The 22,483-nt window shown below is 37.5% G+C and overlaps 1 protein-coding gene across 6 annotated transcripts in view; it reads right to left on the reverse strand.

Moving 5' to 3' along the window:
• Positions 1-22,483, reverse strand: part of DOCK3 (dedicator of cytokinesis 3) — a 604,983-nt gene that overhangs the window by 119,598 nt on the left and 462,902 nt on the right. For all 6 annotated transcript variants that reach the window (XM_056805016.1, XM_056805021.1, XM_056805018.1 and 3 more), the window contains exons 13-14: positions 12,120-12,208; positions 3,523-3,648 (exon numbers count right to left, since the gene is read on the reverse strand). In XM_056805016.1, the coding sequence (XP_056660994.1) occupies positions 3,523-3,648; positions 12,120-12,208 (215 nt within the window). The remainder of the gene's footprint in view (positions 1-3,522; positions 3,649-12,119; positions 12,209-22,483) is intronic.

Here is a 22,483-nt window from a genome sequence, read left to right on the forward strand (position 1 = left end):
GTTCTGTATTAATTGTCTTTAGATGAATGAGGGAGAAGGGGCCCTACCCCTTATTAACCCCTGATGTTTGTTCAGTAGGAAGGCAAATCATTCTTTTCAAATTATGGCCTTTTAGGGGATAGTGTGAAGAATCTACAATGAATTTTGGAATGGAAGTCACATTGATCAAGGGAACCTCTGCTTATTTATCTAAAAAGCTGCATCTGCTCCAATCTCTCCTGATTGTTTTGCTAAGCAAATCTGTAAGGAACTAAAAAATTGAGCTATGAAGCTATTAGCTTATAATGCACAAACAGATGAATTTAGAGATAGGTTAGGAAGACTATAAACATGGAATCAAAAATGACTCAGAGCTAGCTACCCCATCGACAAAAGCAAGTTTAGCTAAGAAAGAAATGGAAAAATGGAAAAAAATAGTTCTAAAACCATCACTAAAATTAGCCTTATTTGTAATCAAAGATGATATTGTCAAGGCTACCATTTTCTCTGCCACTATCCATCCAGGAGCTTGGGGTCAACTTGGATAGTTTATGGCTCATGGCCAGAATTCTCCCACCTATGTCACCATATCCCGAAACAAAGCAGAATGACTTGTCAGGTGGTGGAGCCTGGAGAAAGCATTTGAAAGACAATTGTTAACAGTAAACTAAAAGTTTCATCCCCTTTCTTAATATTGGTGGCCTTGGCAGTGAGAGAACATGATGTAAGATGGGGTGGTATGACTGGAAAGACTTTTACTGAGAGCACTGCAAACAGGCTCTGGCCATCATCTCTGCTTGTGTTTCCCTGATGCCTGACCTTCAATTAACTGCCTGTTCATTGCGGTTGTAGGATGTGGTTCTCTCCTTACTAGAAATTCTAATAAGACACACTTGTTTTCACTTGGACCTTGAAATGATGGGAAAATCACCTTAACCTACTTAGCAAGCATGGCCCCATTTACTGTGACTTTTGGGCTTGTTTGGCAACTAAGCAGCAACTATACTCACAACTTTAATGGCAATTTCTTTAACTACTCATTGGCCCGCCACATTCCTGCAGCTATGCCCTGCCATAAAGCTGTAGACAGTGGGGGTAGCACAGTCACAGTTCTGAATCCACTGGAGTGAGGCTAGAGGACAGGAAGCGATATCACCTGAACATCCCTGCTTAGCAGATGCTTGCTGGCTCAGGGACAATGAGGAAACGTGGCAGGGAATGGATGCGTCGATCTGTCACACAGAGTCACCAGGTCTCTGGAAGTACTTTGACCACAGGGTAAAGCCCCCGTGCTCTAAGGTTCTGCTGAGCTATGGGATCTCACGGTCCCAATCTGAGAGGGACCAAAGAGAGCAGGCGACTGCAGGCTGGTGACAGGCAACAGTCCTGGTGAAAACAATGCATATAAAGGATTTTTTTCCCCACTGAAGGCTTGAACTCTCTCTGCCAAGTGAAGGAGGTTGTGTGTGGTAGCAGAGTAGGCAGATACAAGGCTGTTTTCTGCTCTTGAGGCACTCCCAGCTCTGTCACTACTGTGGAAATCTCCAATTTAACTGACCCAAGAATCTATCTCACTTAGCAGGTGCAGTTTGGTTGTTCTGGAGTGGGCTTATGGGGCAAAGGGCATGAATTCTTTGTAGACTGCCCTTAGTAACGTCCCATCAGTTGTCATTGAGAGGACACGATTTGTCCTTTTCTCTTATTTCAGCCACTATCCATAAACCCTTTACAGACCTTGGTATGCTGATGAGGCAAAGTGAGACCCAGCTGCCTCGTCAAAGGACCTCTATTTTCAAATGTGACTTTGAAAATATCCCCTGAAATAAAACTTTGCTTAAAAATATTTTGACGGAAGGATGCTTCTTTCCTAACTCCATTCCTAGAGTTTATGCACATTCTAATATGCAGGCTTCAATTTTGCTCTCTTCATATACAAATGCTCATAGCTTTGAAAGAAACTAGAGGGAAGAGCAGGGAAGAAACATTACATATTCCATTCAGTGTCCTCTCAGGAGGCGTTACCATTGGAAAATGCGGGACTAGAGAGTTAAGAGAACAATATTAAGTTTATTCTTCAGTAAATGTTATCTGCAATACTTCATTACTGATCCTTTGGTTGGTAGGCTCAGATGAGAAGTCAAGGGTCATATGAGACTCTGACGAGGATAACTTAGAGGGTTAAGGTATACTGACAGAATATCTCAGAAAGAATTCCTAATTGTTTTTTGGTAATGCTGTCCTCTAACCTGTGAAAAAGAGGAGGACTTAAGTCTCCCCAGGATAGTCATCTCAGGACCTTACATAGACTTAGATTTTTTTCTTCAGTTGTATCAGTCATGTCTAAATCTTCACGACCCTACTTAAAGTTTCCTTGGCAAAGATGCTGGAGTAGTTTGATGTTTCCTTCTCCAGATCATCTAACAGATGAGGAAACTGAGATAAATAGGATTAATTGATTTGCTCAGGGTCACACAGTGTCTGAGGCCAGTTTTGAACTCAGAAAGATGTTCTTCCTGACTGCAGGCTTGATACGCTATCCACTGTACCAACTAGTTATCTAATTTTTTTTAGACTGGAAAAAAATGAACATGGCATTGAAGAATTAGCATCTGCTTGATGAAATGGGCTTGGTTTTCAATCCCCAAAGCCCCCTTTTTTGCTGTGACATCTGAATTATTGATTGACACAAACTAATGAGAACTAAAAATGAGTCTAAACACATTAATAATTTGAATGCAATAAGAAAGTACTTAGAAGGAAATAATGTGTCACAAGGCCTATGGCATCTGAATCCAAGTCTCTTTTTGGCTACTTGCTTGCATATGTTCACATGTTTAAAGCAAGGATGCCTTTATAGCATATTTTAAAATAATACCTTAAAATTAATTTTTTTAAAAATTAAAAATCCTTACCTTCCATCTTAGAACCAATTTGTTTCTAGGGCAGAAGTGTGGTAAGGGCTAGGCAATGAAAATTAAGTGACTTGCCCAGGGGTCCTATAGCTAGGAAATGTCTGAGGTCAGATTTGAACCTGGGACCTCTCTGTCTCTAGGCCTGGCTCTCAATTCACTGAGCCACCCAGTTGCCCTCTAAAATGATATTTTTTATGACCCCAAATTATTATGATTTTAGAAAGAGATCTCTTTAGCTTTCATAGAGTGCTAGTCATTCTCATCAAAATTGCATTCCTATACTTTGCCATCCCCCACCCCCTTTAAGAGACAAGGCACTTGTGGTTGTTTCCCTGCAAGTCTGGTGAGAGAACAGAAAGGTATAAAGCTATCTTTGTCAACCCTGATGTAGCTATTCCTTCACAGTAGACATCACAGAGAGTGTCAGATAAGAAAAGCCATCTGTTGTATCTGTCACTTCTGAAGATCACTCTGTAGAATTTTATGAGAAGAATTCAGTGCCTACAATTAGCTGAAGATTTGTTTGTGGTAGGGTAGAGCTCTCTGGATCTATAGATGACCAACCACCACTAAAGAAGCTGACTTGATTCTGTGAGCACCCTCTGGGAGCCCCCAGGGCAGTTCTGCCTACCTGGCATGATGACATCAGGGAAACCCAATTTCCTGGTAACTGCCAAGCCCCTGTTAAAGATCATAGGGTTTTCCCTCCGAATCTGGTCCATGTCCCCACGAAGAAGCTGCAAAGAAATTATAAGACCTGCAAGAAACAAAAAAAAGTTTTTCAGAGCCACAATTCCATCTTGAAAAGTAATTCACAATTCTATCTCGAATCATGAGGTATTAGTTAGAATAACTTAGAAACTCCTTTCACAGGAAAATATGTAATATTCAGGATTTTTCTTTAGAAAGACATCATGCAGAAAATATGAGCTACTCTGCAGAAGCATTCCACTATTCAGAAATACCTTGAGGCATAAAAGTAAAGGAAGGTGGGTCAGAGTGACCTTGACAAATAATGAAATGTTTTATTGAAAATAGGATGAAAATTTTGAGTTTCGATGCAAGGGGGTTCTCTTAGGGAAAGCCTCAAATAATCCACAAAAGCAAGATAAAGATTATTTAGAGACAAGTATGCCAAAAAAAGACCTCCTGGCCAGTGTGTACCACTGACAGGAAATGTGTGAGCAACATTATATATTGTTTTTTTATCCTGGGAAGTATGCCAAACTCTGGAAACCAATAGTCCTCTATTAAAAAGAAATTTCTCCCAGATAGACTTTGAGTATATCCTCCTATTCTTTTGCCTCTCCCTACTCCTAATTCCTTCTGAATCTACTCCTTCAATTTCTCTACCTTATCCAACTCCATCATTCATGCTCTGACTTCACTTTCCTCCCACCAAAGTTCTCACCTTATAGCTGACTAGTTCAACTGTATATTACTCTCTTCCCTTAAAACCCATGGCTTACCAGTCATGACATCAAACACTAACCCTAGGTTGCTCTCAAGATCTGGTCATTCCATCCTTCCTGACATGCTAATGACTGCAGAAAGACAAAGTCATGCGACTGTACCAAGTCAAAATTATGTAACTATCAACTGGGTTCACTACAAATTAATGTTGTCTAATCACTACTAGGCTTTCCTTGTTGTAAGCAAATCCTTTTATTCTTCCCTGAATAATTCTCTTATCACATTTTTCACAGCAGCAATTTGAAACTCTTTTATCCTCAGGAGTCCTTTCCTTTCCAATTTTCCCCTGCCATCTCTCAGCATAGGACCTTATTTTACTGAGAATAGGGAAGGCAACTGTCAGGGTCCCCTTCTTTTTTTCCTTTGTCAAATGACCAAATGTCTCTATATAGTTTCCTTGTTCTTTCCTCCTTTGCTCCAGTTTCTGTAGAAGAGATTTTCCTTTTTGCTGTCCTAATGTTCTTTGTCCCAGCTCCTACAGTTTCTTGAGACCTTGCTCCCTTCTTTGCATTATCTTCAGTATTTTCTTATGTACTATCACCTGTCCTACAAATGTGCCTTTTCTTAAACAAGCAAAATTCTCAATCAACTCTACCATTCTTTCAAGTTACTGTCTTTATATGACCTCCCTTTTACAGGCAAAAAGGCCTATTCTTATTGCCTCCCCTTTTTCATTTGGCTTCCAACTCTACAACTCAATTGAATTTACTCTCTGAGGTTTCTGAATTGGTAATTACAATACTCTTTTCTCATTCATCATTCTATTTGACTTCTCTTCAGTTTTTTAAACTGATCCCACTTTCTCTTAGATATTCTTTCCTACATTAGTTTATGTGATGGGTCTGTCTTGGTTCTTCTACCTGTCTGATCCCTCTTCTTTCTCTTTTGTTAGATCATCATCCATTGCTTTCCCCCTGCTTCCTAGTTCTCTCCTTAGACTTTTTCTCTTCCTACATTCTTAGCAGTACTATTAGCTCCTCCAGGTTCAATTATCATCTTTGTGCAGATATCTCTCAACTCTATGTCTACACAAACTTAATCTCTCTCATGAACTCCAGTTCTTTGCCATCAACTACCTGATATTGTTCAGTTGTTTTCAGTCATGCCTGACTCTTTGGGACCCTCTCTTGGGATTTGTTTGGCAACGATATTGGAATGGTTTGAAATTTCCTTCTCCAGCTCTCTTTTTACAGATGAGGAAACTGAGGCAAATAAGGTTAAGTGATGTGCCTAGGATCAACACAGCTAGTAAATGTCTGAAGTCAGATCGAATTCAGGTCCTCCTGGCTCCAGACCCAGCACTCCACCCATTGTGATAGGTTTCTTTAACTGGATGTTCCATTGACATTTCAAATTTCCCAAGTCTGGGAAAAGGACTTAAAATAGTTCTCCCTAGACCTGTTCCTCCTCTAAACTATCATTGTTCTTCCACTCACTCATATTTTTTCCTACAAAAAAGTGATGGGTCTCAGTCATCCTTAGTCATCCACTTCACTTTCCATTTGCTGCTCTGCCTAATTTCAACTCCAAGGAACAAGATATCCCTCTCAGGAAAAGCTCATCACTTCTAAACTCACCATCATTCTGCTAATTCAAGCCTTGATTGACTTCACCTCCTCTTCTCTCTTTGGATTGGAGATTGAAAAGCGAATATCAAATTCCTCCCAATTCCTTCTTTATAGAAAGCGGAAATTGGAACCTCATATCACACTATTTTGCATCTGCTTCCCTTCCTGGTTTTAACTCCTTGGAAAAAGATGTCCATGCTAGGTACTCTTTGGTGTCCTGTCCCTCCCTATTGCCTTTCCTGCCCTCCTCTGTATATTGTTTCCCCTTTTTGATTGTAAGCTCACTGAAGGCGGGGGCTATCTTTATTAATTGTATCTTGTTACAGTTAAAATTTTGGGGATACTGATAAAGGTAGAAATTAGTTTCTCTCTGCAAGGAGTATTATTTTTATGAGGTTTATTAAAGGTCAAGGGTTAAAGAAAATACAAGCAAGAGAAGCACATGCTAGGTGGCCATGAGGCCCACCTAAGTTTCACTCACATCATGAGACATATCTGTTGGACTCGGTTTTTTTTTCTTTTTTCAACACTTTCTTCAGGGGGGATTGTATTTCATAAAATCCAAGATTTAAATTTTGTTCGAGATAGATCTTCCAGAAGAAGCTTGCTAACTAACTGAATCCAGAGAATGAACTGTTTGTAGAAAGATATCTAAACCTTTTCATTACAGGAAGATCCAGAATGAACCTTGGGGTGCGGTTGATTGAACATCTTTTTTGAATAAACACTCTTATGCCAAAGGTAACTGCCTCCTAATTGGCTTTTGTCAATGCACCCATGTGTGTACATTTATTAAATGACTACTATGTTTTAGGTACTGTGTTAGACATTGGGGATAAAAAGACAAAGCCCAACAAAATCAAACTTCCTGCTCTCAGTTTACATTTACCTGGGAGATAATATGGACCCATATAACGGAATATAGGAGAAATATAAAATGAAAATAAGATAGTTGAGAGACAGGACAGATAGTTGGGAGGGGAACAAGAAATCCTTCATATAGAAGGTAGGGTTTGAGCTGGATCCCCACTCCCAACCCCAAAATGCATTTGGGAAATTGACAATGATTTTAATGTTTCTAATTGAGCTAAGACTTGAATGCAATAATGGAATCTAGGAGGCAGAGAGGAAAGATGGGCCCACATTTCAGGCATAAGGGAAAAGGAATAATGTATATTGGGACTAGAAAGATACATTAGGATTAGGTTGTTAAGGGCTTTAAAAGCCAGATAGAAGAATTTATACTTTATCCTAGAACTGTGATGACGAACCTATGACACGTGTGTCAGCACTGACACAGGTAACCATATTCAATGACACTTGGCTGCATGTGGGCTCAGTGAGCTTTTAACACCCTGAAAAATATAGCAATGGCTTTACTCACAATTTTTCCTCTACGTACTTTTGTGAGACCTTATTCTCAGTGTTAAATAATATAAAAACCATCAAAAGAAACAGATTGACAGATGAAGTAGTAGAAGAAGTAGTAAGAAAAAGTAGTGAATGAAAGTAAGAAGAAGAAGAATGAAGAAGAAGAAGAAGTAGTCGCTCTTGCTTAGGCTTGAAGTGTACAGAATACCAACCTTCAATTGAAGATTTAGCCAATGAAATTCAGCAACAAAAAAGTCACTAATAGGCAGGTTAGTTAAAGAATTCCCCCTCCTCCTCACTCATCTTAGTTCACGGCACCCCACACAAGTTAAATAATATCAAGACCAACAAAAGAAACAGACTGACAGATGAAAAACAAAGTCACTAAGCAGGTAAGTTAAATAATTAGCTTATGGTTTATTAAATACAACTATATATTACAATTAAACACTTTTGTTATTTAAACTATAAATATCGCAAAATTATGGGTTTTTTCCTCAAAGTGACACACCAACTGAGTTATGTTCGGTTTTTGGGTGAATTTTGACACACCAAGCTCAAAAGGTTGCCCATAACTGTCTTAGCAGATACAGGGAGTCACTGAGGATTATTAAATAGGAGGGTAACATTTTTAGCCCTGGGTTTAAGGAAAATCATTTTGGTAGCTATGTGGAGGATGGATTGGAATGGGGAGAGATGAGGTGGAAAGATCATTTGAGAGATCACTGTAATAATCCAGGTGAAAGGTGATAAGGGAGTGAAATATGGTGGTAGCTGTGTGAATAGTGAGAAATGGATAGATATGAATAAAATCTGGAAGTTTAGAAAGAGAAAGACTAGGCCATGGTCACAAAAGTAGTCAATAAAAGGGCTAGGACTGAGATCCAGGTCTTGCCTCTAAATCTCCCTCTTTATCTTACTGATGAGTCATCCTATTGACAATTTCCAAGTTGCTACATGATCTTCCAAACTTGTAACTTTAATCTCTAAAACGACTGCATTCTTTTAATCATCCAACAGGAGAACATTTATGTCTTAAAACTAACAATCTAAACTTAATCCAATATTGAATTCTGCACCATAAAAAGTAGTTGGTCAAAGTGACATTTATATGGGACACTTGTGGGTCGGTAACATTCTGCCTTATCAACTATGCCATGGAATCTTCTACTCGTTGAATGGTTGAATGGGGATTAATTATCCAAATTAATCTCAGTCCAGCTGCTGAAATATTCTGTAGTTAATATCCTAAATACATATTTAAAATATAGAAAAGTTGCCTGTTAATTGCTTAATTTTTCTATAGCTATTCTTAATGACCTCTGTGTGAATGTGAATTACTTCATGTTGAGTGATAGTATATTTGATATCCTAATAAGCTAAATGAAAGAGATGAATATTGTTAAAGGGGGGAGGGAAAAAGGGAGAAGGGAAAAAAGAGGGGACGGAAGGGAGAAGATGGGTGGGGAGAGAGGGAGCTGAGGAAAGGAGCAGAAAGGGAGGGAAAGATGAGAGTATGTTAAGAGTTATTGGAGAATTATATATTTTCTCAGTATTCACTACCAAAACAGGAATTTCCTTCTGTAATTCTAAATGACAACTTTAGGGGAAAATCATTTAAAGAATCTTTGAAAGTGATTCCATTGGAAACTCTAAATGAATTGTCCACAGGACTTAACTCAGGTTGGTGATGGGATAGAGCAAAAGAAATTTGTTTTTTAGAAAAACGGATCTTCAATTGAGTAGGATAAGAGAATGAAGTGAGATCTGGCATTTGGCAAGCAATATTCCTACAGCAATTTAATAAATGCTCAGAAATAAACCCTGCAATGGTGCAGGTGAAGGAGAATTAATCTGCAGAAATAAATTCATATATGTCTAGAAAGGTGATCTGTTGATCTCCAGGAATGGTTATACTCTATATTCCTAGGCCTTTCCTATACCTATAAGAAATGTCTCTCAAGATGACACTGGGGACTTTTCTCTTTATAACCAAGAATTTGTGAATACCTAATCTGGTTGCAGATGGGAGATAGCCTCCCTTTATTACCTTATCATTTGAACATTGTTCAGGCTCCTAGAGCTTCCAAGCTACCACTATCACTCTTAGTGGCCTCAAAAGTGGCTTTGGGGATTCACTTAGGTCTGTGCCATTCTGTTTGGTTCTTGTTTTTCTCTGAAGTGAGAAATGTAGGCAATTAAGGTTAATAAAAACAGAGATAGTCCAGGAAAGGTGCTGCTATACAGTACAAGTGACTAATTTTCCCTCACATTGAGACACAGATAGAAGCCCAGTCTTTTACCTTCTTCCCAAATGAGGGCAGTTGTTATACTTGTTAGTGGAAGAGTAGTTATCTCTATACCTGGTAAACTCATGGAGAACACTCCCTACATTTGTTTTTAATAGAAGGGATGGATTTATTGTCTCATTGTTATCTTTTTTCTTTTATAGCAGTCCCTTTTAATTACTTAGTTGAATTAATTTTATTTTAATTCATTCTCATGCCTTCCTTTTGCTATTTCCCATTTAATTTGTACATAGTTTGCTTTGTATATAGTTGCTTGCATGCTGTCTCCTTTATTAGACTGTGAGCTTCTTGAAGACAGGAATTACCTGTTGTCTCTTCTCATATCTTCAGGCCTTAGCCGAGTGCCTGGCAAATAGTAGGCACTTAATAAATGTTAATTAATTGACTATTCAGTGCCAAATATATCTGGACCTTGAACAAAAAGAAAAAAAACAAAGGGGGGACAGACTGGACAGACTGGACATTGTCTTTACATTAGAAGTACCTAGAATTTTAGGGAGCAATGTTAACTCAATCTTTTTAAGTGTTTTGAGGTGATGATATGAAATTGCCCTTTGGGGCTGCTTCATAATTACTGTGCTCTTACTGCTCTTTTTGGTTTAAATATATCACACGAGTTTTAAATCATGCTTGTATCTGAAGACCTGGTAGTCAAGGGCACCATTTTGTGACTAAAAAAGTAAATAAAACAAAGAACGTTACAGAGATGAAAGGGGACAGTATTCTATAGATACTTTGGGACTTTCCCCTATGTTTTAAACCCAGCTTTTGGCCAATTCTTTCTTTCCTCCATAGAGAGGTTTACTTTGTCCACGCATTTACTAGACGGAGGCTTTGCAATGACAAACACCTAGGACAAGGTGCTCCTCTGCGTCCAGATGGCAATGACAATCATCCTTTTGTGCCTAATCCCAAAGTACACATACAAGGAAAAGCAGCCCTTTCTAAATAAATAATTCAGTAGGTATGGATGACACCCACACTGCAATATGTAAGTGGAGCCAAACGTGCCTTCCAGAATGTTTCTCCTTCTGCAGCCTCTGGCTCAGAGCTGCTCAAAAGATCCTCCTACTCAGATATCCATTTATATTTATAGAGCAAAAATAAGCTCCCTCTGACAGTCAAAATTGTCTAGGAAGTTCTCTGCCTGCAAATGGCATGTTGGTTTTATATTGTCATTCAAGACCAACTTATAATTCCCAGAAAAGTAAGTCTGTGTAAGTTTGAGGACAAAAAAAAGGTTATGAAAAGGTGGTTATGAAATAACCTATTGATGAAGATGGAAAAAATAAACATGGTTCTTCTGTGAATTCAGTAGCTAAGTGCAAGATGACATCAAGAATCATATATTTTAAAAGTCACTATTTTCAAATTTAGTTATAAAATAACATTCCATTCAAATTGGCAAATAAAAATCTTGTTCATACTCATAACTCTCACTAGGCTTCAATGGCAAGGATTTCAAAGAGCCACTTTGAAGGAGATATTTTTCTATTCTCATCCTATAGTGCCTGCTATTGTCAGATTGATCACTGACACTGATTGGTGACATGGTTTCTTTATGACACACAGAATGAGCAGTAACAGAAGAAAAGGAAGTGACTTTACTAAGCATCAATTTTATTATGAGTTGGTGGTTTTCTTCAGGAAAATCACAAGTCTTCCTAGGATGACTCCAATGACATAATTCCTCAGCCTGGACAAAGGAAAGGCATAATTATGCTTGACCTCAAGTCACATACCCAAAGCATGATGAGAGGATAGCAAGTAGGTGATATATGAGTTTGGGAACAGACATTGAGGTGGCTTCATGACTTGAGCCCTGTGATTAGCAAAAGTTCTGAGACTGGGTTCTGCGTAAGAAAAATTAACTTATTGATTTGACTAGTAATAATCAATAAATTAATTGGTCCATGATCTCTCTCCAAGATCAAAGATAATTCATTCATTCTTGTGTCATTTAAATACAATTCTGAAAGCTCATTATTTATTCCTCTCAGACAAACCAAGACATCCTGCATTGATGGTTGTCTAATGGAAGTGGGCTAATATTTTCCATTTCCTCCTTCATTCCCTCATGATAATAGGGGGAGTTATAGGCCGGATCACAGGGATATAACATCCCTTGCTAGATCCTTGCTAATATTGATGGAGAAATCAAGTTAGGTCAGGTTAAGATTGACTTCCATTGTCCATCCCAATGGGGATATTCAAAGACATGGCCAGGCTGCCTGCTGGGCATATTTGGTTGGAGTCAGGTTTATTTACCCGAAAAATATCAATCTTAGATCTCAATTTAATTATCCCAATTTTAAAGGATGCTCTGGAGCAAGGAATAGGAGGGCATTTCTATGATTATCAGGACAAATGGATGAGGAAAAAGGCTTGAGAAACACAAAGTTACAGAGCAGTATTAGAAATAAAAAAGGTACAGGATTAAGAATAAATCTTCTCAGGCCCAACATGCAAATTTCATCAAGTTATCCTATTAAGAAGAAATAAATTACCGTAGTTGGAGCTGGGAGCAGTGTACTTCGTGCTAGACTTTCGGATGATATTTTCATGGACCTGGTACCATTCATTTTCATTGTTGCATCTGAAATAAAATCATATGGGTTACTGTCTCTCATTTGACTTTTTTCAAAATTGATCAAAGATTTAAAAGAGGTTTTATAGGTCATTGAGATCAAGACTGCCATTTTATTGTAACCTAGAAAGGATAAGGGACTTGTCTGAAGTTACACAGGTAGTAATCAATGGAAGCAAGACTTACATAGAGGTCATATAACTACAAAACCCAGTTTATATTAAGCATGGAGGAGGAATCCTGAGCAGAATTGGTTGGGTACCTCACTAAGTACAAGTAAAATTCCTTTCCTGGATATTAATTTGGTTTAGGTAAAGAAAGAACAAAGAAAAGAAAGAGGGAAGAGTTCTAATGTTGACATTCAAAGGAGAGGAGTCAGAAGACAATAGAAGAGCCATTTCTTTTTCTAAAAGATGATACTACACCTTTAACTTTCCCAACACCCACTGGGGATTACTTTTGACAAGGGAAAATCTCCATCATCATGCAAAGATTGTCTACAGAACAATCCTTCAATTAATTACTCTGAGCTTCTCTTTGGAAACTCCATTAAAACAAGCAAACAAACAAACTTCATTTGATGAGAAAGTTGTCATCTCCCCACAAACTTATCCATAGCTATGTTTACTTGCTTTTCTAAAGAAAAACAAAACACCATTCAAGATTTTTCCTTATTTACACAGACCAGTATGATATGGCTTTCAATTAGGGACTGTAGGTAGATAAAAACATTAACATTTGAATGCCCCTTTAAGTTTAAATCAAATCCTATAGGTTTTAAAATGGACATGTTTAGATATGGGGTAATTGGGGAAGATAGTCATATATTTAAAAACTATTGACAGTCCTTGATTATAAAATTGTTTTAGCTCACTGAAGGTAACCTGCATTATTATGGTCAGCTGTTGCTTTAAATTATTCAGTAAATCAACTAACAGGTATTTATTAAGCAATTACTATCTGGAGACCCTCCACCCCCTGCCCCAACAGTCCATGCCTTCAAGAACTGTACATTCTAGTGAGGGACATGTACATACGTTAGCTTAGTGCATATCAAACAGAGAAAATGAAGGCAGTCTTGGAGGGGAAGGCAGTAGGAGCTGGGGTGGGGATTAGAAATAGCTTCTGTAGAAGGAGATGCTTGAGTTGAGTCTTAAGGGAATCCAGGGATTTCTAAGAGTCTGAACTTAGGAAGGAGAACATGTACCTCTCTTCAGGAATGACTTTTTCCATTTATGGAAGACTTTAAGCTTTTTAAAGCTTTCTTTCCAACAACCTTTCTAGGTATGTTAGTGCAAGTGTTATCACCTTTTTACAGATGTGGGGGTCTGAGACTTTTTTGTAAGGTCAAGTGATTTGCCTGTGAGTCTATAGTTAATAACTGTCAGAGGCTGGATTTGAATCCAAGTTTCCTGACTCCCTGTGCCACTACGTTTCCCATCATGCCACATTGTTTGTCTTAATGTGTTTAGTCTAGCAGGGTCCAGATGAACTAAACCCAGTTTAAAGAATTGGCAGAAGTGATTCCAGGTGCATTGACAGTTTTAAAATTCATAGAGAATTAGGAGATGGACAAGCATTATGTCTATTTAAAAAAAAAAACAAACTTTTTACCTTCTGTCTTAGAATAGATAGTAAATATTGGTTCTAAGGCAGAAGAGTGGTAAGGGCCAGGCAACTGGGGCTAATTAGGGTCCCACAGCTAGGAAGTTTCTGAGGACAGATTTGAATCCAGGACCTCCCATCTCCAGTCTGGGTCTCCATGTGCTGAGTCAACTAGCTCCCCCATTGTCTCTCCTTTTAAAAATTGAAAATATTATTTTTATTTTTTTACACTGTTTCTACTTTAAGAAAGGATAAAAATTCTAAACATATTATCAAAGGTATGGCTTAAAGAATTTACTATAGAAAGGGAAGCAGTGATCACAAAGACTTTATCCTTGATTTGGTCCATTCTAATTTTTGTGAGAGTTTGTTTCTTGGGTAAGGTTTTGTACTTTATGTGCCAAACTGTTAATTTCATTTTCATTTCCTTCTTCTATATCTGTCATTTATTTTCCAGTTAGTTCTTCTAGGGATCTTATTTAATTTAGAAGACATTAAGAAAAAGCTCTTGCTTTATTACTTCTAGGAATTTTAGTTAAAATTGTGCTTAAGCTATACTTTTCTTTGAGGCTTTACTTGTAGATGTTTTGGAAATATTATTTTTTGGTTTTGTGTTTTGAGCCAAATAGTTGAAACCAAAATAGTTTTTTATTATGGAATTTTTGTTAGTTTGCTCATTTTTCCCAATCTATTTTCAGATTTTAAACTTTGTGTTAGGCCCAAGCACTATGCACTTGTAGAGAGAATCTTAGCTGGGTCCTGTAGCTACTTTCTTGGGACATTGAGTATTGTACTATTCTTGTGCCATTCCATGACAGAGGCATGTCATGCTGGGGTCCCACAAGCTTTTAGTGCTCCCAAAGTAGTCTAATACAGGGAAAAATCTAGTTACTTACCTCCATGTCTGAAACCAACTCTACAAGTTCCTGACCTGGGTTTGGATCTGAGCAACACACCTGTGGGTTTGCCCCTGATGGGAATGACAGTAGACTACTATTGGACTCATCTACTATAAGCTAGCAGGAAAGCTGAGTTGGTTCAGAATGACAGAAATGGAGGCTTCTCTTTTGACTGGGATTCCTGCCTTCTCCTGTAGGCTTCAGACTGGACTAGGGCTAGAACTGAGACTCTTTCTTTGCTCTTAGGGTCAGATCCATAGAGAAGCAATTTGCTTTTGAACTTGCCCATCATACACTATAAAATCTATATCCTATAATGGCTCTTTACTCTGCTGTATCACTCAAATGTACAGATCCCCTCTTAATCCTGCCCTGAATCTGTGGTCTAGAACAGCGTAGTGAGTAACAGAACTGTCAAGTTTCTTCTCTCTGCATGAGATCTGGCCCCTACATGCTAGATCTGGGATCTCTTCCTGCCCTGGAGCAAAGATTCTCCTTATCCTAGAACATTCTGTATGACTGGTTTTGGCAAGACTCCCCTCAATATTCATAGATCTCTTGATCTATTTCCTTTTTCCGACATGGACAAGAAAAATGACTCAATGATTTTTCTTGGAGTTATTCATCAGGATTTGGTCCAGTGTGTTTTTTGGATCTGTGTGGAGGAGTCGTGGGGTTGAACTTAGCTGTACTTCCTGCTACTCTGCCATTTTGGCTCTATACTAGTTATTACTCATTGATGATATTAAAGAAGTTCTTTCTCTTGAAGTATAGATTGGTACAGATGTCCTCTAATGATGATGAAGTAGGAAAGTATGGCTAAGACCTATTGACATCAAAATTTAAACTATCACTAAATCACCCTAATGTAATGAATTCAAATGCAATTATAATCTAGTTTCTAAAGGCAATGGATGGGTTGGAGTCAATTATCACTCTTGCACAAAGGAGTACCATAACTAGGTAGGGGCAACTTCAGTTTTGGCACTACTAAAGTTTAAAGATTTGTTCAAAAATCAATGCTAGGTGGGAAAGATTAGCTATGGGGATCCAGAAGACTGAAAGTGGGAGGGGTAGGGCCACTAACATGCTCAATTTTTCTAGATAACATGATTTACCTGGGCTTGTTCTGCAAAAGGTGACAAGGCAAGTCAGAAACAGGCTTCTTCTTTTCCAAAGGGACCCCTTTGGTTCCAACATCTTAAGCCAGTTCTGGAAAGGGGAATGGGAATGGAACTGCCCAGGGGCCAATGAACCTCTCTATATCATGGATGTATAAGGTCCTTCAGATGGGGATGGTGGAAAGCATAAGGTTGCCATGCAACCTAGTTACACTCTTGTAAACAAGATAACAACTACCTTTTTCCAACCTGGCCCTGGCCTATAATTTCACCCTGGTGTCAAAGAGTGTCCTAGCTTGGGCAAAGCAGTCAGTATTAGAAGTCCTATTAAACAGCTATACCTTGCCTCCTGAGGATAAGACATCTGACTGGGAGTACAAGAGGAGTATACTAGTAAATATTTAACAAAAGGCACTCTGAAAGAAATTGTACACTTGACACATTTTTAAGTTTAATCTTCATTATTAACATTTTTCCATTACTTTCTTAAGCCTAGAGATCAATAAAATAATAAATCAAACCTTAATTAGTGGTGTTTATCAATTGTTATCAAATTCTGTAAATGTTCACAATGAAAATTTAACAATTGGCCTTTGGTGAAATGGCAAGAGCTATTGCTAGCACACTCCATGCTACTGCAATGATGTTTCTGTAATGCCTTGAGGGTCTTGACTTTTTCCTTTTGTGTCTAGGGCTTTTTGAAGAGTGGCAAGAGAGGAAATGTATTGGGGGTCCATGTAACATGACAAAGTAGGGGTAGAATGGTGAAGGCCTCTACTTTTCTTCCATACTTAAGTCTAGTGAACTCCCTTTTGCCATTCTCTCACCATACATGATGGTGGTACGAATAAAGAAACATGTATCTGCTTGAGCGAGGCTGGGTTGGAACCAAAGCCTTAAATCATTGCTCCTACTGCTTTTATCCTCAGATGAGGGTTATGGTCCTTTGTTGCTTCACCGACTTGGCCTTTCTACCTGCACCAAGAAAGTATCTGAAGGTGCATTTGTTTGCAAATAGTTGCACTGTGACAGTGGAAAGAAGAGGCTGGTGGATGGAGAGGGGCTTCCCATCCTTGGACCAGTCACACATGGACTAACTAGTTGCTAGTAAGCACAAATAATTACTTAAAATAGGAAGCTACAAGATGAGGCTTAGAAGTAAGGTCCTGTCCATTGAGCTAGTGTGTCAGGGTTTCTGGTTCATCTTCCCCCAACTAAAGAGATCTTTCTTGCTTCTTCTCCCAGATACAAACATTCCTATTACAACTCTTCCACCAACTTGACTTCATTTATAGACATAGCAAGGGAGGAACTCTTGTTTAGTCTTTTAAAGTTGTTGAGTCATTTCAGTCATGACTAACTCTTCATGACCTCTTGTAGGGTTTTCTTGGTAGATACTGATGGGGTTTGCCATTTCCCTCTCCTGCTTATTTTACATATAAGAAGACTGGAGCAAATAGGGTTAAGTGATTTGCCCAGGCTTATACAGCTAGAAAGTGTCTGAGGTCAGATTTGAACTCAGATGAGTCTTCTTGACTCTAAGCCCACCCTCTGTCCACTGCACCATCTAGTTGCCCCTTTTCAGCATTAATTTAATATAATATTTCACTTTTAGAAGTATTTGCTTTGTATTTTTCAAATGCATTATCTTTTTCTCTATAACAAGCAGTCTTTTCCTTTTTTTGTTACTAACATTTTTTGCTTTTAAATTTAGTTGGACAAATGTATTCATGACTACTATAGTGATTTCTAATACTGTGGTGACCTTAATCATTTCAAGGCTGCTATCTACAAGCAGTGCATTTATTAAGACCACATTTAGGCCAAACTATTTTATGAACAGTGTCTGAAAAACTGAGAAATCTCTGCCACCTATTATTATATTGCCCAAATGACCAGCCATACACAGCAATAAACCATCACCTTCCTAACCTCATCTACCACAAGATCTATTATTGAGTGTAAACAAAAAAATTCTTATTTCAAAACTATCCAAAAGAATCTCAAAGAAAATCTATTTTATTCATGAAATGTAAGTAGCAAGACAACTTATATCTCCATTAAAAGTCAACAATTTTCATGAACAATTAATTTTATTTACCTTTTCTTTTTATTCCACAACCCCAAATTTCTGTAGAAATGCCTTTTAGGGGGTACCTAAGTGGCTCAGTGGATTGAAAGCCAGGTCTAGAGATAGGAGGTCCTGGGTTCAAACATGGTCCCAGATACTTCCTAACTGTGACCTTGAGTAAGTCACTTGACCCCCATTGCCTAGCCCTTATCACTCTTCTGCCTTGGAACCAATACATAGTATTGATTCTAAGACAGAAGGGAAGGGCTTAAAATTATTTTTTAAAATGGTGCTCACCAAATAAAGATAACATCTAAAGGGATCTTCCCCTCAAAACAGGCAAATCATTTATTTTGGTATCTTTTGAGCCTATTTAACCTAGCCAATAAATAACTTGAACTATGAAACTTTTCTTATAAACAAATGTTTTGGTTGATTTTAGATTAAGTAACAATATATACTGTCTAATGGTACTGATGCTCTTCCTAAGAACTTGTAAGTTCTCTAAACTATAAAATGAGTAAATTTAGGATTTTGTTTTAAATCACAGAAACTGAAGATTAAAGGGGCTTATTTGTCCTCCCCATCATTTATTTATTTAGCAGCAACTGCTTTCTAAATGGATAGATAATTTTGTCATCACTAGCCATACCAGAAAAACCAGAAGATGTAGACATCATCTAAAACTTATACACCTGAAAACAAATTTAATATGATTAAATCTTGGAATGAATCATCTGTGTTCTTGGTTTTATAGCAAGATGAAGGAATATAACTATTGATGGAGGTACCCAAACCCTTTCAATTAAAACCCTATTGCATCAGGGCTGTGCAATTTCCCCTGGTCTAAGAAGCAAAAGCCAGGATGCAAGTCCGTGAATAAAGTAGAAGTTCCGAGCTGGTGTCTTCTAGCATCTTCCTATTTGCAGGAGAAACTTCAGCTTCCCAAGTGAGCTATGCCATTCTTATCAATTTTTTCCTTCAAAACCTAAAGCTATATGGTTATGAGAAGGGACCAAGCTCAGGGCTGAGAAGCTCGATCCTTGGCTGACTCAAGACAATGGGCTGAAGTCTATGAAATATCATCTCTTGATCTCATCATTTATATCTTTCCAGCAAGATGGTAATACACATACAGCTATAGCTCTTTGGAAGTTTGGACAAGAGTCTCGTGAATTTGGAATACAAAGTTAGCAAATAGAATAAAACAAAACAAAACCCACCCCCAAACCCCCAAACACTCCACTCTACTCTAAAGGTGCTATTCAGGGTGCTCATGGCCCAAATAATGTCTCTCCCAAATAATTTACAAACTTTAAACCATGCTCTACACATTCAGTAAATAAGTTAACATCCACTTGGGGTTTTTGTGTTGCATCTTGTGTTTTGGGGTTTCTTATCATCAGACTGATAAGCAGGCAATTACGGGGGCTAAAGAAGTTATTGGAATCACATCTAGAATAACTTTAATTCTGTCAACTTAAAAACAAATCCTCCTTCCATTCCTCTCCATCCCAAACCAAGAGCTATCATTAAAGAATTCTATATATTGTTGCTAATGTCGAAATCTTTTAAAAACATATAGGAAATTCCAACTATACATTTGAAACAACTAATTTTTGGGGTATATCTTTCAGACTTTCCCTTGTTTGGTGTCTATGGACTCTTGAATGTCAATAATGAATTTAGTATGCAGAGGGCATGAGCACTGATTGCATTCTAAAACAAATCAAATTAGGCATCCATTTTCTCTATTAATTTATATATCACAATTGAACAAAATCAGAGGGATTATTTGCTAGCACTTCTAGGAGTTGGGTACCTCTGGGGAGAGTTTGGAATAAGTTAAGATGCTATTAATGTTCCACTTTCCCTTTATGTTTAGTTTTCCATGAAAACATGACAATATAGCATAAATACATTATTAATTTCTATATTGCCAACTGGAATGTAATTATAGAATGTAATAATATGTGTTCCAGGTCCCTGGATGGATATATAACTTTTACTGATAGAAGCCTTTACTTGTGTAAAGAACAAGTATCATAACCATCTTTGCCTCAAAAATCATTTACAAAGTTGTGAAGGACAAAATGGTTCTAATGCAAACATGAAGAAAAGAAACATCATGAAATAGAGCTTTTCAAAGTACCGAGGACACAAGGATAGGTTCATGTTGTCAGGCAAGAGTGAGAAATGAGGTAAAATGTTAAAAATCAATGAGACTTTGAGTCATTCCCATCCAGGAATAAAACAGAGGACAGAGAAATAAAGAAAATTCATATAAATATGGCTTATTTTTCAAAATAAGGAAGCTTTAATAGATTAAAACAACACTAAAACTTTTGGGACATCCTGTATAATCATTTGAAAAATACAGAAAAATAATAGAAACTATTAATTATGTGAACATTTACTTCCATTTTTGTGGCTTTATATTAAATAGTTTTAAAAGTAAAATTAAATCTTTTATTTTCTTAAGCACTTGAGTTTATAGTTGTGGTTTTTTTACATTTGCAAATAATTTCACCATAGAATCTATAAGCCATAAAAGCTGAGCATTAGGCAATAATCAATAAATCAATCAATATTTTAAAACCTCTCCAATGTGCCAGGGATCACCAGCATCATGAGAAAGGCTGAAAAACTTTATAAAAACACATTTATTTTCATACGAATGTCCCCTCTTCTGCTTGAGATAATCTTTCTTTTAAAAATAATTTAATATACATTGAAAACAAGTGTTCTGATTGTTCATACTATGGATCAGTTCTTGTTTGATATGCCTTTTTAATTCTGAATTCTTCCTGACACCTGCTTCTTGTCACTTAGCAATTTTCCTACCAGATTCTGGCTATCTACCAGATCTCTAAAAGTGTCAAGTTTCCTAACTTTGTGTATCAGCCTTTATCTCTTAAACTAGAGAGATTAGCACTTTATTTGAATATAATTTTATTCTTTTCTACCAGTATAATATATTCAAGTGAATAATGAAGATTTAAAAAAAAAGCATGCTGATGGATTCATTTAAGCTATGACATATTGATGAGATATGTCTAATACTGTGATCTGGTATTCCTTTATTTAAAAAAATCCAAATTTCAGTTTTTATAGATGAGAGATTTGCAATTCATTTGATCATTTTGACCCTTTGTACTATATTTTTAATTAACCAATAATGAAATCCTTCACAAATACTAATAGATGTTATTCATGGAAAATATTAATAAGGCTATCTTCCTCACACAGATCCAATCTCTTGCCAGGACCACAATATTTCTCAAATGGATCCTCTTCTCTCTATTCTTACAGCCACCATACCTGTACAGGTCTTACCAGTTCAAATATAGCTTTCCAGTTGGTTTTCTTACCTCAAGTCTCTTTCTATTCCAAATCACCTTCCACTAAACTGCCAAAGTTTTTTCTAAAGATTTTCCTAAAGTTTATGTCTTTCCATGTAATACTCCTCTTCCATCTTCAATAAACTCTGATGGTTCCCTATTATCCCCAGGATCATATGTATAATTCTCTCTTTTACTTTGAGGTACCACCTCACACACATCAGAATGGCTAATATCACAGAAAAGGAAAGTGATAAATGCTGGAGGGGATGTAGAAAAATTGGGCCACTAATATATCATTGGTGGAGTTGTAATTGGAATTTAAGGAGATTCCCATCAGTTGGTGAATTACTGAACAAGTTGTGGTCTAAATGATAGGATACTGTTGAAATAATAAGAAATAATGAGAGATCATTTCAGAAAAACATGGAAAGGCTTAGATGAACAGATGTAAAGGGAAGCGAGCAGAACCAGAAGATCATTGCACATAGTAATAGCAATATTGTAATGATCAACTGTGAATGACTTACTATGAGCAATACAATGGTCCAAGACAATCCCCAAAAGACTCATAATAAAAAAAAGTTATTCACCTCCAGAGAGAGAACTGATGAACTCTGAGTCAAGATGGGCATATTTTTTCATGTTCTTTGTGTTTGTTGCTTTTTTTCTTTCTTTTTACAAGAACAACCCTTACTTTCCATCTTAGAAACAACAGTGTGTATTGGTTCCAAGGCAGAAGAGAAGTAAGGGTTAGGCAATAGGGATTAAGCGACTTGCCTAGGGTCATCCAGTGAGGAAGTGTCTGAGGTCAAATTTGAACCCAGGATTTCTGATCACTGGGCCTGGCTCTCAAACCACTAAGCCACCTAGCTGAATGCAGGGAGTCATCAAAGACCACTGTGTTTTACATGGTCCATGTGGAAACCAGGGACTGCAAAGCAGTCCCCAGGAAGGATGGAAACACCCACTGAAACCCCCCTAAGTGACTTTCATCATTAACAACTCCTTACTATTGGAATTGCTATGATTATTATTCTTACTTAGTCCCAGGAAAAATAGATGAGAGCCACATGCTTGCAAGGTTAATACAGATGTCCCATTCTGTCCCCCCTGGATATTAGCAGGAAAGCCCACTTATAAAATTAAACCTAAGGATTCTTATATACCCACTTAGATAGGCCCCTCTTTTCTAGGCATAAAAACTTCTGTGCTCTGAATTCCCTAACCTATATCTGGGTCATGTT

The sequence above is a fragment of the Monodelphis domestica genome, chromosome 7 (genome assembly GCF_027887165.1).
Source record: "Monodelphis domestica isolate mMonDom1 chromosome 7, mMonDom1.pri, whole genome shotgun sequence".
NCBI classification, from domain to species: Eukaryota; Metazoa; Chordata; class Mammalia; order Didelphimorphia; family Didelphidae; genus Monodelphis; species Monodelphis domestica.